The 20,610-nt window shown below is 44.0% G+C and overlaps 1 protein-coding gene across 2 annotated transcripts; it reads right to left on the reverse strand.

Moving 5' to 3' along the window:
• Positions 1–631: 631 nt before the first annotated feature.
• On the reverse strand, positions 632–18,828 carry pcdh10a (protocadherin 10a). 2 transcript variants are annotated; one of them, XM_062435093.1, is made up of 5 exons: positions 16,282–18,828; positions 14,919–14,977; positions 14,104–14,210; positions 2,983–3,143; positions 632–685 (listed from the first exon to the last, which is right to left on the reverse strand). In XM_062435093.1, the coding sequence occupies exons 1-5, from the start codon at positions 18,826–18,828 to the stop codon at positions 632–634; spliced, it is 2,928 nt and encodes a 975-aa protein (XP_062291077.1). The 2 variants fall into 2 exon arrangements, with proteins under 2 accessions (XP_062291077.1, XP_062291070.1); XM_062435086.1 differs by lacking the exon at positions 632–685 and having other exon boundaries at positions 2,695–3,143.
• Between the last annotated feature and the right edge of the window lie 1,782 nt (positions 18,829–20,610).

Consider the following 20,610-nt stretch of genomic DNA (forward strand, 5'->3'; position numbering starts at 1 on the left):
TCTCTCTCTCTCTGTCTAGTTGTCTGTCTCTCACTGAATATCCTGCTTTCATTCCAGCTGTCCATCTCCTTTTATGCCCCCCCCCTCCCAACACACAGTCTCTGTACAGTTGGCTTAGTGGTGACCATAGAAATAGCTAAAGGGTTCCGTGTGACGTTGGTGTAGTTTGTACAGAAACATAGTTTTTTTTTCTTCATGTAAACAGGCACACACAGATCTCTAGAGGCTAACTCCTCAGTCAAAAAAGAAACCAAAAAAAAAGACAAAAACACTTCCGTGAGTGAATCGGTCCTCCTTCGTCTTTGTTTTGTATTCCTCTGTTCGTTTAGGTTCTTCTCTCCTTTCTGCTGATGACTTTATAATCTTCACATCGTCGAGTGTTTTTCGGGGCCCCATTCTCAGTCCTGCTGAGAGGAATAAGGCTTTGGATTGCTCCTCAGATATCTAGAGGTTTACAGCTACTCAGTATTTATTTCTCCTTCCCTCCCTCGGTGAACGCTGCCAAGGCTTCGTTACAGTTCGCCACCCCGAGATAATGAAGTTTAACCAAGGTTGCTGTTGTCCAGGTCGCTGTTTGTTTAGTTTTATTTCGCTGTCTCTAGCATCAGTGTTGGTGGTCTAGCAGAGAAATTCACGCTGTCTCCGACAGGTCCACGTGGAACGAGCTAGCAAATCCTTTTGCGGGCTGAAAAGACACAGAGAACACACTCGTTAAGACAAATGACACCCTTTCCCTGGAGACTTTTTAGTGACACAATCGGCCCGAAATACCATCTCTTGAAGGATACATGCCACAAAAGACTCTCTGTGAAGTTATTTATACACCCTAAAGGCTGGTCCTCGCAGTGTAATGGTAAAACTAATTTGGGAATTGGGTAAAAACGTCCATCAGCGAAGATAAATGTTCAAAATTTGGTGGCTACATAATGCATGCATAAAAAATACACAGAGCGCTAATTGCTTCATTAATTATCTATAAATGGATCATTAAACATTTATGTAGCCTTTATCAAGGCAACCCTGGTGATCAGAGCATCGCCATAGCCACTAGTAGCAAACGATGCTATTTTTAAAAGGAGAGCATGATGCCTATTGGTTAATATAGCTTCAGCCTCTGGGAGTAGTCTCATATTTTTTTTACAGACTGATGAACAACAAAACCACAGGGTCCATTTATTTCAAGAGACAAGGCAAACGGGAGGAGAAATCGTAAATCACAACAAAAAAAGAATAAGAGGGGGAAATGAAATAGAATAAAGTTGTGAGTTTTGGACTTAGTGAATATGGAATGCATTTATCCTAACGCTGCGAGGCAGATGAGACAAGCAGGCATGCAGGCAGCTCTATTTGGAGCAAAGCGGGCTCTAGCACCTAAAGGCTAAATACCAATTATTTTTCACATGGACCCGATGTGCAAAGAAGAAGACCGCTCGGCTCTGTTTGCTAAGTCGAAAACAATACAGGCAACAACAACAACAACAACAGCAAGAAGAAAAGCAGGTTATGGTGCTCATCGTTTACCTGAGAGACAGGCAGGTCACAGTCAGCATGCAGTATCATGGAGGATGGTGTTTAACATGGTGGTGACTTGACTGGAAATGACTTCTCTACTGAAACGTGGATATCGAATCCATTCTCTCCTCTTAGAGCTAATAGAATATTCATGTAATGTGGAAGCTCGGAAAAGCAATTGAAAGCGGCAAATGTCCTGCCATCCCTCTTTAAATAATACCATCCAGCTTCTTAAGAGATACAAGCTGGAAACTCCATTTTTTATTCTAAGGGATATCAATATGTTTCATTTTCCAAATTAAACCTCCTTCATATTTGAATAGTTTCCTTCCTATCTCACACAGAACTTGTGCATATGTGTGTGTGTGTAAGTGACTTTCCCAACTGAAGAATCTTGACCTCATGGTTGCCAGCGCACCTCACCCACCCTTCTTTGTGTCAGGTATTGATCCACAAGCAAGTATAGATACTCCAGACATCCTTTTTAGAACAAAATGGACTTCAGTCCTTGTGAAAAAAGAAGCAGCGTGGGATGTGTGTGCTTCACCTTTCGAGCTATTCAGTAGGGAAGTCATCGTGTTCGAGCAAAAACTCTCGTTGCCGAGCACACAGAGAGAAAGCTGTCCTTTGCAGCGTGAGATGATCTATAACTCATTTCCTCTCTTGAGCATGTTTTCATCGAAACAGCATTCGGTTGCATGTGTGTGAAGATGGCGAGAATAGAAATGTGATGTGTGCTCGTGTTGGTGACCTTTACTTATATGAGCATCAGATAAAAAGACTGGATTGGAAGGGATCTCAAGGGGAGGAGGGCAGGGCGAGGGGGAATTTAGAGAAAAGGAAAAAGAAAGAAAAAGGGGCCACAGCCAACTAATATGAGTCCGATTCAAATTTTGTTTATTTTATAATAAATCACATGATTACAGACAGTATTAAGGATTAGGGTGGGGTTAGAGCTATTTTTTTTAAAGTGGGGTTTTGGAGAAGGGGAGTTAGCAGTAATAGATTACATTTTACATTCAACAAAAAAGTTTATAATTTACAAAAAAAAGAAACAATACAACAAAAACATAAAGCCATATTTTTTTTAAAAACTCCTTAAAAATAGAAGAAATAAAAGTTGATAAACAACGTAAAAAGTCCCGATCAGAATCAAGAGGCAGATTCAGTGTCCCCCTCCTTTTAGTATCTGTACTGGACCAGACCAAAGTCATAAGGTCCCAGTGAACTTTCATACTGATACTCACAGAGAAAGGTGGGTTTGTACGGTAGGGTCCCCCTATCATACTCTTTCCTCTCTAGCGTGCTGGAGCTGTACTGCTGCTGTTGCGGATGGAGGTGATGGTGAAGGCTGTGGTGTGACTGTGACCTTTGACCGTCCTTGCCAAAGGTGGAGAATGACCTATCGCTGGACGAGGCGGTGGACGAGGTCATGGTGAGTTGGTCGGAGAGGTTGACGGAGGAGGGTACCTCAGTGTCGGGCAGCGTAGCGTCCATGCCGGGGACGTGCAGGTTGCTGCGGTAGTCCGGACCCTGGCGCCCGTCGGACGGCACGAAGGACGGCATCCAGCAGCGGTCGGAGTGGCCCAGGGCCTTGCACTCCTCCGTGCAGTTAGAGAACAGGTCAGCGCCTGCAGGGAGAATACAAACGGAAGGATGGAAAGGATGGAAAGTTGAAGCAGGATGAGGTGGGTGGAAATGTGGATGGAACATTAGAGAGGGATGATAAGTTAAAAGGGAAAGAAAAAAAAAGAGAAGAGGAGTCAAGGGAGCATGAGAAGAGAAGTGGTGAGGATATTTGGAGTGGAAAAGCAAGACGGAGGGAAGAGATGGGAGAAGGAGACCAGAAGAGAGAACACAAGTTAGCAATCATTTGCCAATGTCGTGGGCTGAAAAAGTGCAGCAAAAGCTATTCATCAAAGAGACAAGGCCAACATTGATGAAGCGAATTGTTTGCTTTCCTCCTCACCTCATTCATTCTGAATGAAATGTGCAATCAAAGTGATGTGGTGTTGCAAAAACATTTCACCCCTTCCCCCACCCCCCACCCCCCTTTCCCCCTTTCTCTACACATCAACATCCTCAGACTCACAATTGATTCCCAAACACCAGGAGACAATGCATGAATCCATATCCCATCATCTTTACACACACACACACAAAAAACGACAATTATGTAAAAAAAAAAAAACGCACCACGAAAAGCAACAAAATATTCAATGGCTGATTAATCACAATCTAATGTCAATCATCCCTATACAAACAGACAAAGTGTGTAATTGACACAGAGCTACTGCCAAAAGCAAAACATCAACATAAAAAAGATTAAATTAACATCTGAAATGACATAATAGAATAACACACACACACACACACACACACACACACACTCGTGCACGCTCACGACCAGCATGAAAGAGGTACCAGTTATGTTAATTGCACTCTCTTAGAGAGAATAAAGAGAGGAGCACAGGGGGGGGGGGAGAAGAGTATGAGCAAGATTATGAAAGGGAAGAGAAAGAGAGAGAGAGGAACAAGAGATAATAATAATGAGACCCTGCAGCCATTCTGCTCCTGTGCAGATTGGATTTGTAGTTTTTCCCTTTTTTTCAATGTGAGAAAGGCACTGGGAGAGGCACTGGGAAAGGCGTGATCAAAGCGGGAGACGGGCAGATTAAGGTGAGAGACAGATGCGTTACGGGAGAAGAGAGGCAGAAAAAGAGGGAGAGAGAGAGAAAGAGAGAGAGAGACAAAGAAAACCGGACAATCTGTAATCTGTAATTCTCCCGAGGCTGAGAGGGCTTCAGATCAAAGGGTCTACTTACACAAATCTATTCTACTGATCTATCGGACCGATAATGCTGCCGCTGCTCGTCTACTACTAAAAGGAGGCAAGCACGCACACAAACAATGTAATGTAAGCACGCACGTATCAATAGCTATTAGGCTACAGAGAGAGATAAGCCTATGTGGATTATACTGTATATACACAGAGACAAGGGAAGAATATCACATTTAATTATCAGGACAGATCAATAAAACCATTCCAATGAAGAAATATGATTGTTTAAATTTATCTGCTATTATATGAGAGGGTATTACAGCTTTACTTTTCTGATTTGAAAGGGATGAAACAAGTATGTCTTTCCTATCATGGATTATCTTTACTCTCAGTGTGAGTGAGCACTGGTCATGAATACAATGGTACACATTACCAAATTTTGCATTTTCAGTTTGCTGTCAGATTGAATGCTACCTTATCTACATTGTACATTTCAGACAGTGCTCTAACAATATGATGCCAGTTTAGCAAGTATTTTGTCTATTGCGGCAAGATCATATTGGCTAGACTCCTACTGGCAGCCTTGAGGGGTCTGATCCTTTCATTATAATATTTTATGACAATTATGATAATTTTAAATCTTTTTTTTAATTATTATTACAATATCTATCAATGTAGCACCTCTGTATGCACACTAGTTCCTCATTAGATTCTGGTTATAATCATGTTTGGGATGTGATATAGCTCATTTTTCCTTCATTATACACAAGTGCACATTTTAGGGCCTGGGGTAAAATTTGTAACGATGATGCAATCTAGATGTTTTACAGCTGAATAGCTCTTTATTAAAGGAAAGGTTGACTGTCTTAAAATATTTGGCATTGACCCATTTTTCTTGCTGTAATCATTCCTCCTGCTCATACTGGTCATTAGATGATCCTTTCATAATGTACTTTAAAGGTAAGTGATGGGGGGACAAAATCCACAGTCCTCCTTCTGAGCTTTTTGTCATGATCCTTCCACTACAGTTGAACAGGAAAGCACTCATTGGCTATAACTGTGGAAGATATCCACTTTATTTGACCTATATTATCTGTAAAAAATGTTTTAAATAATTTCTTTCTCAAAATGAGAACTGTGGATTTTGCCCCTCCTCCCATCACTTACAATGTAATGTCTTTGGAGGGAATCCTTTAATTGTTAGTATGCACAGGAGGAATGATTACAACAAGCAAAACCTGTTTCAATGTTCATATAGGCACTTGAATGTTGTTTTATAAAAGACTTGAAAAATTGTGAACTAAACATCCAGTGTGAACCTGTGGCAGGAAGGAAAGCATTTAGAACATTTCAACATTATCACACGTTGCTCAAGTTTTTCAGCAGCAGCTCTTTAGAGGTGTTTGTTCCGCTTGCAAAATGTCTGAAATAGACAGCGGCAACTGCACTGCTCACATCAGCGGCTGCCGCTAGCTGTCATGTAATTAAATGAAACTAGTCTTATTATATATGTTTTGTGGCTCAGTGGGTCACCCGCTCGCAATGTTTGCATGGAAACTTGAGTATGCTAGTTATATAACCGGCATTGCAAAATAAGGAGAAACCAGCAGTTTCCATCAATAATATGTCAAGTGTCAACCCTTTCCTCAGTGTCTAACCCTAACCCTAACCCTAACCCTCCTCTGCACACACTGGACATCAGTAACCACCTTTCAAATCTAGATTGGGTGCCTGAAATTAATTACAACAAGCCCTATTCCTACTCTAGTATGCCCATCCAACTGGTGGTGCCCTAGGCGACCACCTAAGCTCACTTAAACCTAAAAAACAGCTCTGTCCACTAGTCTCCTTATGACATCAAGGCACTGAAGACAGAAAGGAAAGAAAACAGGCAGAACAAATACAAGGGAATGTGATTTTCATTATTATTACAGATCTAAATTATGCTCAACTCGTCTTCAGATCAAAAAAACTTCACAGACTTCATAATTTGATTAGAGCAGCTACAACGAGTGTAATCAAAACACATTACTCTGACTTCATTTATTTAATATTACAACTTGTTCTCACTGCAAATGTCATCCACTGCACGTGTATAAGTCGCGTTTATTGTTATTAACCGCCTGAGAACCAGCAATAGTGGCTGATCCTACCCTTTGTGTCTGTGTGTGCACTGTGTGGATGGAATTTTGTTGCTAATTCAGGCCTCGCGGGGGAGCGAGACAGGGCCACAAGGCTGCAGAGACCAGAAAGCCAGAGGAGATGCGCGAGGTCTCACAGACAAGAGACAGCGGGGGACAAACAGACGGAGGAGTCACAGATTTCACAGACAGAGACAGCAGGCAGGAGGAGCAGCGAGACCGCAGGAGCCATAAGGAAGGAGAGGGGAGACCCGGGCGATCGCAGATGGAAAGAGCAATGGCCAAAAAAGACAGGGGGAGACCCAGCCCTCGCAGATGGAGACAGGAGAGGGGTTAGACAGAGGTGGGCAGCGAAGGACAAGACTTATTGAACAGATTCAAAATGAAAAAAATTCCAATTAAACATTTAATTCATCCTTATTATACAGAAATATTTTTGAACCTCCAGCCAGCTGTTTTTTTTCTACACCCTCTTATCTAACTCTTCAGGGTCATGTAGGGCTGGAGTGTTGGCACGCTTCAAGTGAGAAGCTGAATAAATGAAAAGAAAAATGTAGATACTGTAAGAAAAACTGTAGATGTAAAATTATGTTGAAACTTTAATAGAGTTCATTATATCAGCTGAGGATTAACAGCGTGATTTCATTTTCCCGTGGGATATAAGGAGTTCACTATAAGTCTACAACATGCTGCCTCACTGTGCTTTAGTTATTTACTTTGAGTAAAGCGCAGGATTTGAGGAAGATACAACAAATAAAAAAAAGAATAGCTTCACATAAGAGCTGACAGCTACTTTCTTTTGTGTTTTATTCAACAGATTATGTTTGATTCGGCAAGTTTCAAAGACGTCAACGTCTGTTTACCAGTCAGTGCGTTCGCTGCCAAAAGGTTCATTTGTTTTTATCACCACCTCTCACTTACCGGTTGTGGTTCAGTGGCAGCTGTGTACTCAAGAAGAGAAAGCGTGATTCGGTGGAGAACAATACGAGCGATCTTATTTTTTACAACGTGAAGAGCGCTGGAGTGCGACTATCGGGAGAGCTTTGTAAATAAATGCAAATTCCAATTTTTTGAGTGGCGTTTACTTGCATTTACCCTCAGATTCACCCCTGAAATGAATGTATATTTATGCCGTCCTTTAAGGTTGGGTGGGGGAAAGGGGGTGAGACATATAAATCATGGTATTTCTGTTCATTCCCATCTTGCATTTAGCCTTTGGCCTTCCAATGGACTTTTTGGTGCTAATTAATTTCCTCTTTTGACCTCAGGCCCTCTAGTCATCTCTGTGCTGTTGCGCAGATAAAGTGGCTCGTAGCGGCGATGCTTCTAAACGTGCGAACGGAATCAGCAGGGAGGGTGAAGATCAGGTGCAAAAAAAAACATGCATGCAACTGTGCAGAAAGGACACACACACACACACACTCCTACACATGCATGCAGATACACGGTTAATGTTAAAGGATTGAGAGAGAGCTCAGTTTGTTCCATATTTTTCATATCTCAGTATATTACCGAATATGCACAAGGGCATATTGTACTTGATGTGTAAATATAGTCTGCTGCAGTCACTGTTTACCGTACGTCAGGCTTGCAGAAACTCTTGTCACGAGCTTCCAAACTGCGATTTTTTGTGCCTTGCGGCTCGCTCTTTTAAAAAAAAAAAAGGCGACATCACCATGTATGTTTGCAAACACTCACACGCTTAAAAATCTTTCTCCTACTGCAGAGATGTGGAACTGTACGCAAGTCAACAGACAGACAGACCACACGCACATGACACCCGGTGGCTGTTCATCCCCTGCGTCAAGCACCTTTTCTTCCCCAGGCAGGAAACAAAACCAACCAGTGACTGGCAATGACAGGAACCTGCCAGCAGCTCTATCTCTCATCGTGACCTCATCAGGCAGGGAGTATCACACACACACACACACACACACTTGCACGCACACACCCGCAAGTAAACGATGCTACACAATGCAAACACAATCTACTTGCTAATAAGCAATCAGCACTTCTGTTCCTTTTTTTTTCTTTTCCATTACATCTCTGCATGTTTCTGAAATCCCACGTCGGTGTGATTTGACTAATTGCTGCTGCCTGACATACATCCAGCAACTGGGAGTGAGGAAATGAAGGAAAACAAATCCTGGGAAAACACAAGCCCCATGTTTTGAATTCACTTTGCGGGTATGTGTCTGCCGCGCTCAGATTTGCAGTCCCTCCCTGCACTCGTTCCTCTGTCTCTCTCTCTCTTTCTTCTCTATTAGTCCCTCTGTGTCTCTTAGCCTCTTTCTGTGTCTTTGTCTCTTGTTATTGCCGCTCACATTTAATCCTCTTTGCCTGTTTCTTCCTCTCTCTTTATCTCTTTTTTAACCTAAAAAAAAAAAAATTCAACTCCCTCTCCCTCAGGTAGAGGGCGTCTTCTATCCATACCTCTGTTTTTCATCTTGTCCTCCACTGTTCCAGAGAGAATACAGACACAAAACGTCAATATTTGGACAGCAGCTTAGGTCGGCAGGGGAGCAACATAGCTTCCTTACACGAGCTGGCCAGTGAGTCTGTGATGAGTAAACCAGAGACCTCCCAGGGCCAAAACAGAGAACAAGATGGCTCCTTCCATATCCAGAAATGACACACACAGAAATTGTTCCCAGTCTCTGAGAGACAGCTACCATTTTCGATGTGTGCTACAAGGCAACTGGGCCGGGAAGGAGAGCCAAGATGGCTGCTTGCCCTAACAGTGTCTGTTTGATTAATACCCTCCCTTATATATTGTTAGAGAGGTTCTGGATGACCACTGATTATCGATCGCTGTTTCGTATGCTTTTCATCACTTGATATACTCTTTGAAAGCAGCGTGCTATGTTGTATACAGCATTGAGTCAGACACAAGACTGTGTACACTAAGACCCCCCCCCCCACACACACACAAACACACACACACACACACACACACACACACCCGACTCCTGCTGATTTACTTTTGGGCAATAAAGGTGGAGAATAAAGTGATTCTGATTGTTTTGGGTATTATTTTGAGTCTAGTCTACTATAAGTCAGGTCTTACTTTCAAAGTTTTGGCCATCATTGTGCTTAGTTGTGACACCATTGAGTAATTGGGAACACAGTGACATTGTGACACAAAGTCCAACAGGGCATGAAAAAGACAATCACATGAGTGGAGGGGTTAGGTTTCAGGTTAGAGGGTATATAACATTTGCCGAATGAATAATGGGTGATGACAAACAGTTCACTTTGCCTACTGATGACTTCCTGTAGTATAAAATCCATGGTAAATTCCAGGCAGTGGACCCCAACTACTGGTCCACAACCCAGAGGTTGGGGTCCACTCATCTAAACCATTTAATTTTAGGTAAAACTGAAAATGTACTTCACCTGAAATGTCTTAAATTACACAGGAAAAGAGTGCAGTGATGTGCCTTTGTTCCCTCTTCCATGCAGATTCAGCTAACACAGGGTTTTGCTTCAAAGCAGTAAGACTTCTTCAGTCTCTTTACTTGTATTTCTTGTCTAATTATACTACAGATCCCATCAATGAACTTGGTAAGTACAGTGTTGTTATCATTAGGAAAAACTATTACACCCCAGTTGCAATAAGCCAAAATGATCCTTTTACCAAGTTGCCTTGTAGAGATTCATAACGAGGTACTCCCAGGCCGCACATGTAAGCAAAAAGTAATGTAGTTTCTCTTGTGCATACATTAGAGAAGAGTGTAATTGAAGCTTCTGATAACAGATCAGATTGCCCAACACTTGTGCTCACTTTGAACAAGGTATCTTAACATCATAATTCATCATTACAAGTTTAGCCCTAGCAGCCTGGATGAAGCAGATGTTCTGTCTCTGGGGCTGAAAGGATAAAAGTGTGTGTCACTCATGGATAAAGCATATTTATGACACCCAGGACATTGCTTTTAACTCGTGTTCCACTTCAGTCACCATAGATTAGAAAATAAATAGAGAATACGTATCCAACGCCACTTTCTGAACACATCTTTTTGATCTTATGTTTCCAGCATATTCAAGGTATATTTATTTATGCTAGTACTGAATGTCAAGAAGGTCTATGGTTCTTTTTCATCCATTGGGTGCTATTCAAATCATTCAGAGTGCTCAGCTTATTATTTGAGTTTGACTAAGGTGGCTAAATGTGCACACACACAGGGCTATCTTTTATATTCTTTACCTTCACAGTGAGAGAGATCTCCCTGTTTTTTGTTTTTTTTACATGTGAGCTTTTGAACTTGTACACCCGAGAGGTTATTTTGGTCTCAAGGATCACATCCATCTTCATATATCAAAACTGTTTTGACATATGCAACAAATGGTCATTCCGCTGCACGGCAAGCACCAGATTTGGTTGCGTCTGAGTCCTAGGAGAGGGCCTGTTTCAAAGCCCTGTTTGCTAAACTCCTCTGACAGCTTACTGACATGGGAAACTGCAACACGGTGCCCGCCACTAATTCATAATCAGACATCTAATACACCATTGCCACAGTGATTTAATTGTCCCATTTGTCATGACTGTTGTTCTCACCAAAACAAACGTCATGATAATGATCATTTCCAGTCTCCCGCCCGTCACGCAGACTTCCACAGCTGATCGAATGTTTCTGAGACGCCTTTTTTTTTTCTTTTTCTTTTTTCTCTGATGAATATTTCATCATGCCTCCTCTTTTATCTGTCACCCCCTTTTTTTTCTTTTTTTGTTATGATTTCTCACTCTACACTGCAATCTCCTATTTAGGAAGATGGGGAGGGAAATAATGAGAAAAAACTGCATCTAATTTGAATGAAACAACCTAAAGAAAGAGGGTGAAAAAGGGGGTAAGAAATATAAAAATAAAAACGTATGGTAGTGTCTCACCCCAGTCATGCTGCTTTTTTTTAAAAAGCCATTTGCCCACTTTTTAAAGGTATCCGGTGATATTTCAGCCTCACAGGCAGTGTCCCTTTGATTTAAAACCACGTCAGGAGACTTATTTTCTAAAGTGTCAGACGGGCGGCCGAGCGGGAAGCTACGGCAGGTGTAGTTGATGATATGCCAACTGGAAATGGTTTCCCCTTGATTTGAAATATTCCTAGGTGCACCAAAAAAAGGGAGACTGTGCCGCGCGGTCCCGTGAGAAAACCTTGCCTCTAACCCTCCTTTGATAATTGCTATGCAAAGGTTCTAGAAATGAATTACTGATCAGCCGAGTGTTGCAGAGAGCCAACGTGTGGGGGAGACAGAATGAAGGATGAGACCCTGCCACAAACCCTGGAAGAGAATATGTGTGTGTCAGACAAACACACACACACACACACACACACACAATGCAGGAGCATGCTAAATATATGAGTGTGTGTGTGTGGATTTGTGTGTGCACACAAATGCTGCAGAAAGACATAAAAATACACTTGGTCTATACATAGTCATGGCTGATGCTTATTCAGTTTGGCTCTCGACCGAAAAACACGCACTCAGCACAAAACTCTTAGAGGCGGGTGCGCACAATAACGTGCACAAACATAGTGTAGCATAAAACCCACATGTGACAACCAGCAGTAATCTGATTCTCATATTAACCCAGTAAAAAAAAAGTCATACATAGACATAAATGAGCAATAGGTAAGCTTATATAGAGGCAATATACAGCTGGCACGGTGCCAGACATCAGCTACCACTCTCTCCTCTTAAACTGAATCTCATTTAAGCCTCCCAGCTCACCGTCTCCGAGGAGAACTCCTTTTCAATACAGACATCATCACCTAGCCTCGTTTTCTCCTACACAAAACACACAGCGCAGACAAGCGGATTACATACAGGTATCATGTAGACGCCTACATATTAAATCAGACAATGGTATACCCTTACACACACACACACACACACACACATTCTGTCTGGTTTTGTTTACAGAAGTCTGTGAAACTCAAGTGTCCCTCTTTCCAAAATACCAGTCACGTGACGTTACCTCCCGTGGAGTGTTAAAGCTGTTCCCTTCTAAATCCAACATGAGGAACAAATGTTGGTTCCTCATATGAAATACAGAGCACAGCACCAACCAGGCCAGTGCCAAATGAACACGCTCAGAGCCAAATAAAGCTGAGGACACTTGTTATTAGTTATTAAATGCAGGCCTGTAACCCCTGCTACAAAAAACACTATCACTTTATAAACTGAGATGTTATGAAATTCAGTGCAATATTCTACATAAGTGTTAAAATGAACCCTCTGGACAGTCTTTGAAGCATCCTATCAAGGCTAAGTTGCATATCACATATTCATAGCTGTAGCACATGTTCCATGTCATCTCTGCTCTTTCTTGTGTGTTTCTGTGTCTGGTCTGTTGAGTAAAAAAGAAAGAAAGAACCAGTCCAGCTCTGCATGGCTGTGCTGCTTCAGACATGCATGCATCACATTCTGATGGAAGAGCTTTCAACTCTGAATATATTTTTCATCATACAGGTTAACATTTATTCCACAGAAAACAAATTCTTCTTGATATAAAAAAAGCAGAGAGCCTTTGGATGTATTCCAGCTCTGCATTTCAGTCTCGCCCAGTTTGACCTTCCCAACCTGTTTCATCAGCCAAGGTTGGGAGTGACACAACCACCGCTGCATATTGGCTCTCTATTTTGGTTTGGTTCATTAATAATGTCAAACACCATGGAATCTGATGAGGACCATTCACTATTCTACAACACCTATCTAATCTGTTCTATTTGTATTCCCAGCACTGATATGATATTTGGCAGGCTCCAGTCTAGACAGGGGTCTTATGCGAGCCGTGTGGAACAATCCCTCAGAAGGAAAGGGCAATTCAATATGGAATGAGATTTTGTATCGCTCCACTTTTTGTCTGACTCCACTTTGATCAATAAACAGGTACTAACCTAATAGAAATTTAGAGAGAACAAGGGGAGTCTTATGATAAGACTTAAAGCCTTGTCTAAAAAGATCCACTGCACTGTAAAATGCAGAAGAGAAATCAGAGTCAGTAAATGAACCTGAAGCTAAAGGGAAATGTTCCTTTGCTCTCACTTATGCCAAAGCTACAAAGATTTGGATTAACACAATGAAAGAGGAAAAAAGCTGCTTATGTGTTTGATCAGCTAAATCTATAACCAACAAAAGAAGTACAATGCACTGACTGTGAAGCAATTCATAGAGCTGATTGAAATGCATCTCATTATGTCAATTTAGCTTCCATGCCTCTTCCTTTCACTTGAGTGAACCTATTGATTTGTGCCACTAAAGCACTATAGAGCTCACGCTGCCTCGCCGCAAGTCGTTGTCCTTTCAGCGCCATTTGATGAAACAGCAAGCGCAGTTCGAAAGAGAGAAGGAGGGGTGGAAGCAAGACAGGAAGAAAGAGAAGCGATTTCCCCAAATATTTCTCCCTTTCACCCGGGTGTGAAATACAATCAACACCTCTGGGGTTGTTCATGCCAGCCAACCCAGGAACCCAGAGCTCGGGCCTTTGCACACTCTCAAATTAAGGAAATTAAAAGTCACCAGTCCGCACCAACAATTCTGCATTATCCCCATACGCAGTCACAAACACACACACACACACTGTCGAGACCGAGGAGGGAAGTGGGGTGTTTGAGCACTGAAATGACAGTGTAATTATATGATGTGAGAAGGGTTGAGAAACTCACCGGCCATCTGACCCCGGTTGGTGGCGTCGTGGTCACTGTCGCCTTGCTCGCTGTCGCCATGACCACTGTCTTTGGAGCTGACGATGTCTGCCTCTTGGAATGCCGAACTGAAAGCGGCAGCAGGGAGGCGTGAGAGGAAGAATGCAGGCAGTCGAGTCAGAGAGGGAGGAGAAGGCGGCACGGTGGTATGATAATAATGAAGTGTGCAGACACAGAGGTCGAGATACGGTATCGGAACGGGGGGGGATTAAAATGAGGGGCAGTGAGGGAACAAGAGACAGAGAGAAAGAGACAGAGAGGGGGAATCAGAAATCAACACCACATTAATACAGTCACGGGGGCCGTCGAGAGTCTTAAATTGGATGTTACACATGACATGTAATGAAATCCAGCATTAGAGCTTTAATAGGCACTGCACTGTCAGTTATGGGACTGATGCCAAATTGAAGAGCAATGTTATGGATACATTGGGAATCATGTAGGCTCTCAAAGCCACAATTAACCATGCGGAATATATGGGATTCATACTGATGGGTGTAATATTCAATTTTATAGATATGTGAATAGCCTGTGGCTCCATGACGCCTATTGGATGTTACAAGTCCTCTGATGGTGGATGGTAACTGGTTCACTAGACACTGCACATTGGTAATGATATGGTGTGTGTGTGTGTGTGTGTGTGTGTGTGTGTGTGTGTGTGTGTGTGTGTGTGTGTGTGTGTGTGTGTGTGTGTGTGTGTGTGTGTGTGTGTGTGTGTGTGTGAGAGAGAGAGAGAGAGAGAGAGAGAGAGAGAGAGAATGTGTGCTTCTCCCTACCTGTTGACACGTCTGGGTCTGTCCACCAGATAGCTGAGTTCTGCTCGTTGGTGTTTTGTCTAGAAAACGCACAGAAACACACATTGGATCACTTTTAATGGCAAATAGACACACGACTTAATATAAAAGCAGAGAGGTTCATGGCTTCATAACAGAAACATAACCGAGCACGAATGCACACATTGGTTGTTAACGTGCAACAGTGTTAGGAGAGGAGTTATGCTGTGGCAGAGTGAGGCTGGGTACCGACGTTGCGCGCATCCACTTGGTGAGTGAGAGGGCGAGAGGAGACGAGAGCAGGGGAGAGTGGGTTAGGGAGGCGATTGAATGTGTAAATGATTGAGCCGCCCGATGCTGAAACTGAACAACCTTTGTTCACGGTGCTGCCGTGCTGGGTCGTGCGCAGAATACTTAACACACAGCAAAAGGCAAGGCTGTGACTGGCTGTCTGGCTCAACTCCAGCCTCACCGCAATCAACAAAAAAGCTTCAACTCCTCAGCTCCCCTGAGCAGAACGCACAAGCTCAACACAAAACAGACCCGTCAAATCACTCGTCTCCTCCCTTCCTCTTGATGATATTTGCCACCCCAAACTTCCTCTGACCTTCTCATCTATCATCTCAGTTTTCTGCAGGGGGGAAAGGAGCAATTAGGGAAAGCCACTGGTGTCCCCAAACCATCAGAAATGCGCTCTTGGTGAGATTTTTACAAAGGTTTCTGCTAAAATTGGGTCAAGAATGTATATTATTTAGACTCATTGTGGTGATAAATGCCACACCTTGACACACATTGAACCCAAATATTCATAATTAAGTCATTTTGATCTTTACCCCTAAAAAAAAAATATCTATCCATGTGTGCGCGTTCCTGTAAATAAGTTAATATAAGGGTCAAATTAAACCTTTATCACCCAATATAGCACAAAAAAGAGAAAAGAAAGGTGTCTTACAATCTGGAAATTATAAGCACTTGATGCCGACACAGACAAGCTCTGTCACACTCAGAAGATAACAGCCTACTGCGCACGACATAAAGGTTGATCTGACAGCAGTCTATTGCGAATATAACTAAAAGGCCGCATGAGATTTAACAATTGACACGTCCAATCAGTAGTATGCATGGCAATGATTAAAGGCCACAGAGCAGAACAGCCAAGTCAATATCATTTCCATCTTCTGCGAGACTTGGGCTGCGCGCATGACCTGAATGGATAACATACTTTGACATGAAACAGGCACAGATGTTGATTTCTGGAAGAGCTTTAAAATCAGGTTAACCCTTTAAATCGTGGTTATGGGAACTTTTAATGCAGGAGTTAAGTGAAACGATGGGCAATAAAAAATGTGATTCAGGCTTCTCTTACCTCATTAGAGAGAATACTGCCGTTGGATATGATGTCCGGCTGTTGGTCACTGTAACCCGTGACTATGGCGCCACAGGGGTTGGTGTGATCCGTGTCATTGTTGCGGGAGGGGCTGCACGGTTTGAGGAACATCAGATCCGTTTTGGCTGACTCCGGTGTCAGACACACCTGGTAGCAGTAGGAGTTCTGGTTCTGGTGGTGGTGGGAGCCGAAGCCCCCTCCCACGCCGCCCACACCAGACTCCTCCACAGGCACCTGCCCAACGGGCCCGACCCCTGACGTCACGTTGGTGCTCTGAACTAACATGATGTCTGATTTACTCAGCTTCTTCTGTTTCCGGCCCCGAGCCTGCCTGCTGCAGCAGGAGCTGCAACACAGGCAGCAGTCACCGGCCATCAGGCACGTGTACAGGTTGAGCTTCTTGTCCTTTTGGCAGCGCACGGCCAGTACGATCATGGCCAGGAGGAAGATGAAGGAAACGGAGCCAAGGGCTATGATGAGAATAAGGGTGAGGTCAAGGGAGGTCTCCTTTGCCTTGGAGGCCGAGCCACGATCCCCGCTGCGGCCCTCGACCACGCTGTCCACTAATATTACACTCACACTCGCCGAGGACGAGAGAGGAGGCTGCCCATGGTCCCTCACTTCAATCAGCAGGTCATAGTAGCCCTGCGGGTCCCGCTTAGGAGAGATCCTGCGGGCTGTCCTCAGCTCCCCTGTCCTCCAGTCCATGCGGAACATCCCCATCTCGTTGCCCCGCAGGATGCTGTAGGACAGCCGTGCGTTCTCGCCGTCATCCGCATCCATGGCCACAATGCGCGTCACCAGGTAGCCGGGCTCCGCAGAGCGAGGCAGGTGCTCTTTGGCTGTGCCGTTTTTACCAATGGGGGCAATTACAGAGGGAGCGTTGTCATTTTGGTCAACTATAATCACATTTACAGTGGCATTAGAGAAGAGCTCAGCTGCACCCGAGTCTTTAGCCTGGACCATGAAGCTAAACTCCTTCAGCTGTTCATAATCAAAAGAGCGCAGTGCGTAAAGGTAACCGGTGTCCTGGTTTATGGATACATACGTGTCCACAGACATGCCCTGTATGTCACACTCCAATATGGAGTAGGTAATAAGAGCGTTCTGTCCTATATCAGGGTCCAAAGCGCTCACGGCATGAATGAAAGCACCTGGCACGTTATTCTCAGTCACATACACATCATAAACAGCTTGCGTAAAACTGGGCGCATTGTCATTCTCGTCGGAAACGTGCACTTTAATAGACTTGCTGGTGGCGAGAGAAGGCTGACCCTTATCTTTGGCCACCACGGTGATGGTGTACGAATCTGTGTTCTCTCTGTCCAGCGGCCCGTCCGTCACGATGGTGTAGTAGTTTTTAAACGACGATTTGAGCTTGAAAGGAACGCCTCCCAGTATTTCGCAGCTCATTTGCCCATTCTCACCAGAGTCCCGGTCTGAGACGCTAAAAAGTGCGATCACGGTGCCCGGGGCGTCCTGCTCGCTCACGGATTCAGTCACAGTGCTGAAACCGATCTCTGGTGTGTTGTCGTTCACGTCCACGAGTTTCACCAGCACTTTGCAGTGCGCTGGGACTGCGTTAGCCCCCATATCTTTAGCCTGGACGTAAATCTGGTGCGTGTTGCTCTCTTCAAAGTCCACCTCGCCCGCCACCTCTATCCTACCTGTTCTGGCATCAATATTGAATAAGTCCTTTATCCTTGGGGTGTTGTGATTGCTGAAAGAATAAACTATTTCCCCGTTTTGTCCCTCGTCAACATCCGTGGCGTTGAGCTGTATGACCAAGGTGCCTAGGGGTGAGTTTTCCCGCAGGTTAACAGTATACACAGATTGGTCAAATGTAGGTGCGTTATCATTAGAGTCCAGAACTTTAACGACCAGGAGAGCCGTGCCGGTCCGCTGCGGGATGCCCCCATCCACAGCCGTCAGCACATAGCGGTGCACCGCCTGCTGCTCCCTGTCCAGCGGCTTCTCCAGCACCAGCTCCGCGAACTTGTTTCCGTCGCTCTGTGTTTGCACGTCAAGGTAAAAATAGTTATTATTCGTTATGGCATATGTGCTGAGAGCGTTTGTGCCCACGTCAGGGTCGAAGGCGTTCTCCACCGGGAAACGGGTCCCGGGGATGGCGCTCTCCGATATCTCCACGGAAATGTCCGTCTCGGCAAAGCTGGGTGCGTTGTCGTTGATATCCATCACCTCAATCTCCACGCGAAAGAGCTCCAGCGGGTTCTCCAGAAACACCTCCAGGTGCAATAGGCACGGGATGGTCTGCTTACAGATTTCTTCCCGGTCAATTTTCTCCTTCACCAAGAGCGCACCGTTTTCTAAGTTCACCTCCAGATAAGGTGTCCGTGAACTAGGCACAGTCTGGAAGCGGCGAGCGGAAAGTTTGGTAATGTCCAGCCCTAAATCCTCTGCAATATTCCCAACCACAGAGCCAGGTTCCTGCTCCTCTGGCACGGAGTAGTGTAGCTGGGAGACAGCTCCATCCAGGATGGAGAGCAGGAATACTAACCAAATCATCTCCTCTCCCTCTATCAAAGTGCACTTCAAGACGGAAAAAAAAGTGTTATTCCTTTTTCTCACAAGAAATGAGCATTTCTCATTTCTTCTGTCCGTAAAAAGGCAGTGAAATTAACAGCAACAAGGCTGTCCGATTTTGAAATTCCTCTCCTCTGCCTCGGGTCAGTGGAACATTGTGTCGTTTCAGCTGTGAGAAGCACAGCCATTTGATCCGAGCTTCTCTGTTTTAATCAATTCTGCACCGGTCTGTGAGTTTTGGCGTCAGCGCAAACATTGCAGACTGGAGCCAGGACGCATAGCCAACACTCCCTGTGCACAGAACAGACTGCTCCTTCTTCACATAAAAGTCACACAACAAAATAGGAAATTCCACGCGAGTAAAACAAAGAAAGAAAGAAAAAAAGAAAGAAACAACTCCTATTTACGCACCGCCGAAATCTAAAACGAATGCAACTTCTAAACGAAGACTGGCGAATAACAGGACTTTTTCTCTATCTCTCTGTGTGAGGATGTAATCACTGCGCCTAAGCGCTCAAAGCGGATGATGCTCTCAGCTCGGCTTCTGTAAGGCGAGTGTGAGCAGCGGGGTTGGTTTTGCGCACAGCTCCTTTCCCCACCAGCCAATGGTATTCTCAAACACCGGGTGTAATGGCACCTGATTGGGGCTCCGCAACGCCAGCCAGAGAACACATCGGGCCCTCATAACAAAACCAGTTAAGTGCCGCTGCGCTGTTCTCCTTTCCTCTCCTCTCCTCTCCTCTCCTCTCCTCTCCTCTTCTCCCCTCTCTCCCCTCCAGACCCAGCCTCAGTTGTAGCAGGGAAATTAAATGTTTTACACATCCAGTGAATTAAGAAAGTCGAATTATAGTTGGTGACAGTTGGAATTGGCGGTGCTGGGTGGAGATAATATTGCAGCAGCTGAGGGAATGCTGATCTTTTTGAAACGTTATACTGGAGGAAAAAAAACAGGTATTTATTATGATCATTACTGTGTGCCTTGTTTCACTATTTCTTCCCCTCCAATGTAACATATAGCTCTTAATCTGCCAAATAAAGGCCCACGACCCTCGCAAGGTTGCCATTGATGCAATTATGTCAACAGTTAGGTATTAAAGCAATGCTCTGAAACTAATGCATGAGTCAGAATGTAGAAAGGATGCCCACAGCCAAAGACCACCATGTAAAGAGTCTGCGCAAGTAAAGATAGCTAGTGACGCAATACCCTACTGTGCCATGGCTATCCTCCCCCCCTCTCTCTCTCTCACAGAGATGTACACACATCAAGACATAATAAAACAAATATTTTAATTAAAGTTATATCTCTTGCGCTGTTTGGCAGTGAGCTTCAGTGTGATACTAGGTTCCATGAGAGCAGTATCACACATGACTTACTTTAAATCAGTGTAATGAAGCATCCTACTTTGGTCTTACCGTGTTGCTAATAGCCTGGAGCCCATTAGTCCCCATATCTTCCCTTATTCTTATCATTAACCCCCTAACATGCTGGCCTTAACTGTATTCAGTTGCATCATTCTCTAATTTAATTCATAAAGCATAAATTAAATATGCAAATTGAATGGTTGTGAGAGAGACACAAAATAGTGGGGGTCTAACTACTTGTGCACCATTTGGAGGATGATGACAAAAAGATGAAAAAGAGCGTAATTGAAGTTAATTAGCATAAGTCTCTAATTCCAAATGTAATAGATGGGCTGCAACAATATCGGCCGTAATGCAAAGCGACGTGCCCATTGTGGAGTGGATTAAACAGCGAGTGATACG

The sequence above is a fragment of the Scomber scombrus genome, chromosome 2, assembly GCF_963691925.1.
Source record: "Scomber scombrus chromosome 2, fScoSco1.1, whole genome shotgun sequence".
NCBI lineage: Eukaryota > Metazoa > Chordata > Actinopteri > Scombriformes > Scombridae > Scomber > Scomber scombrus.

Bases quoted from the DNA above. Each gene is read 5' to 3' on its own strand.
- pcdh10a (XM_062435086.1), bottom strand. From the start codon at position 18,828: ATGATTTGGTTAGTATTCCTGCTCTCCATCCTGGATGGAGCTGTCTCC. The intron at 14,978-16,281 runs GTAAGAGAAGCC...TGCGTTTTCTAG, and splicing joins GCAGTATTCTCTCTAATGAG to ACAAAACACCAACGAGCAGA. The intron at 3,144-14,103 runs GTGAGTTTCTCA...TTCTCCCTGCAG, and splicing joins CAACCGGGGTCAGATGGCCG to GCGCTGACCTGTTCTCTAAC.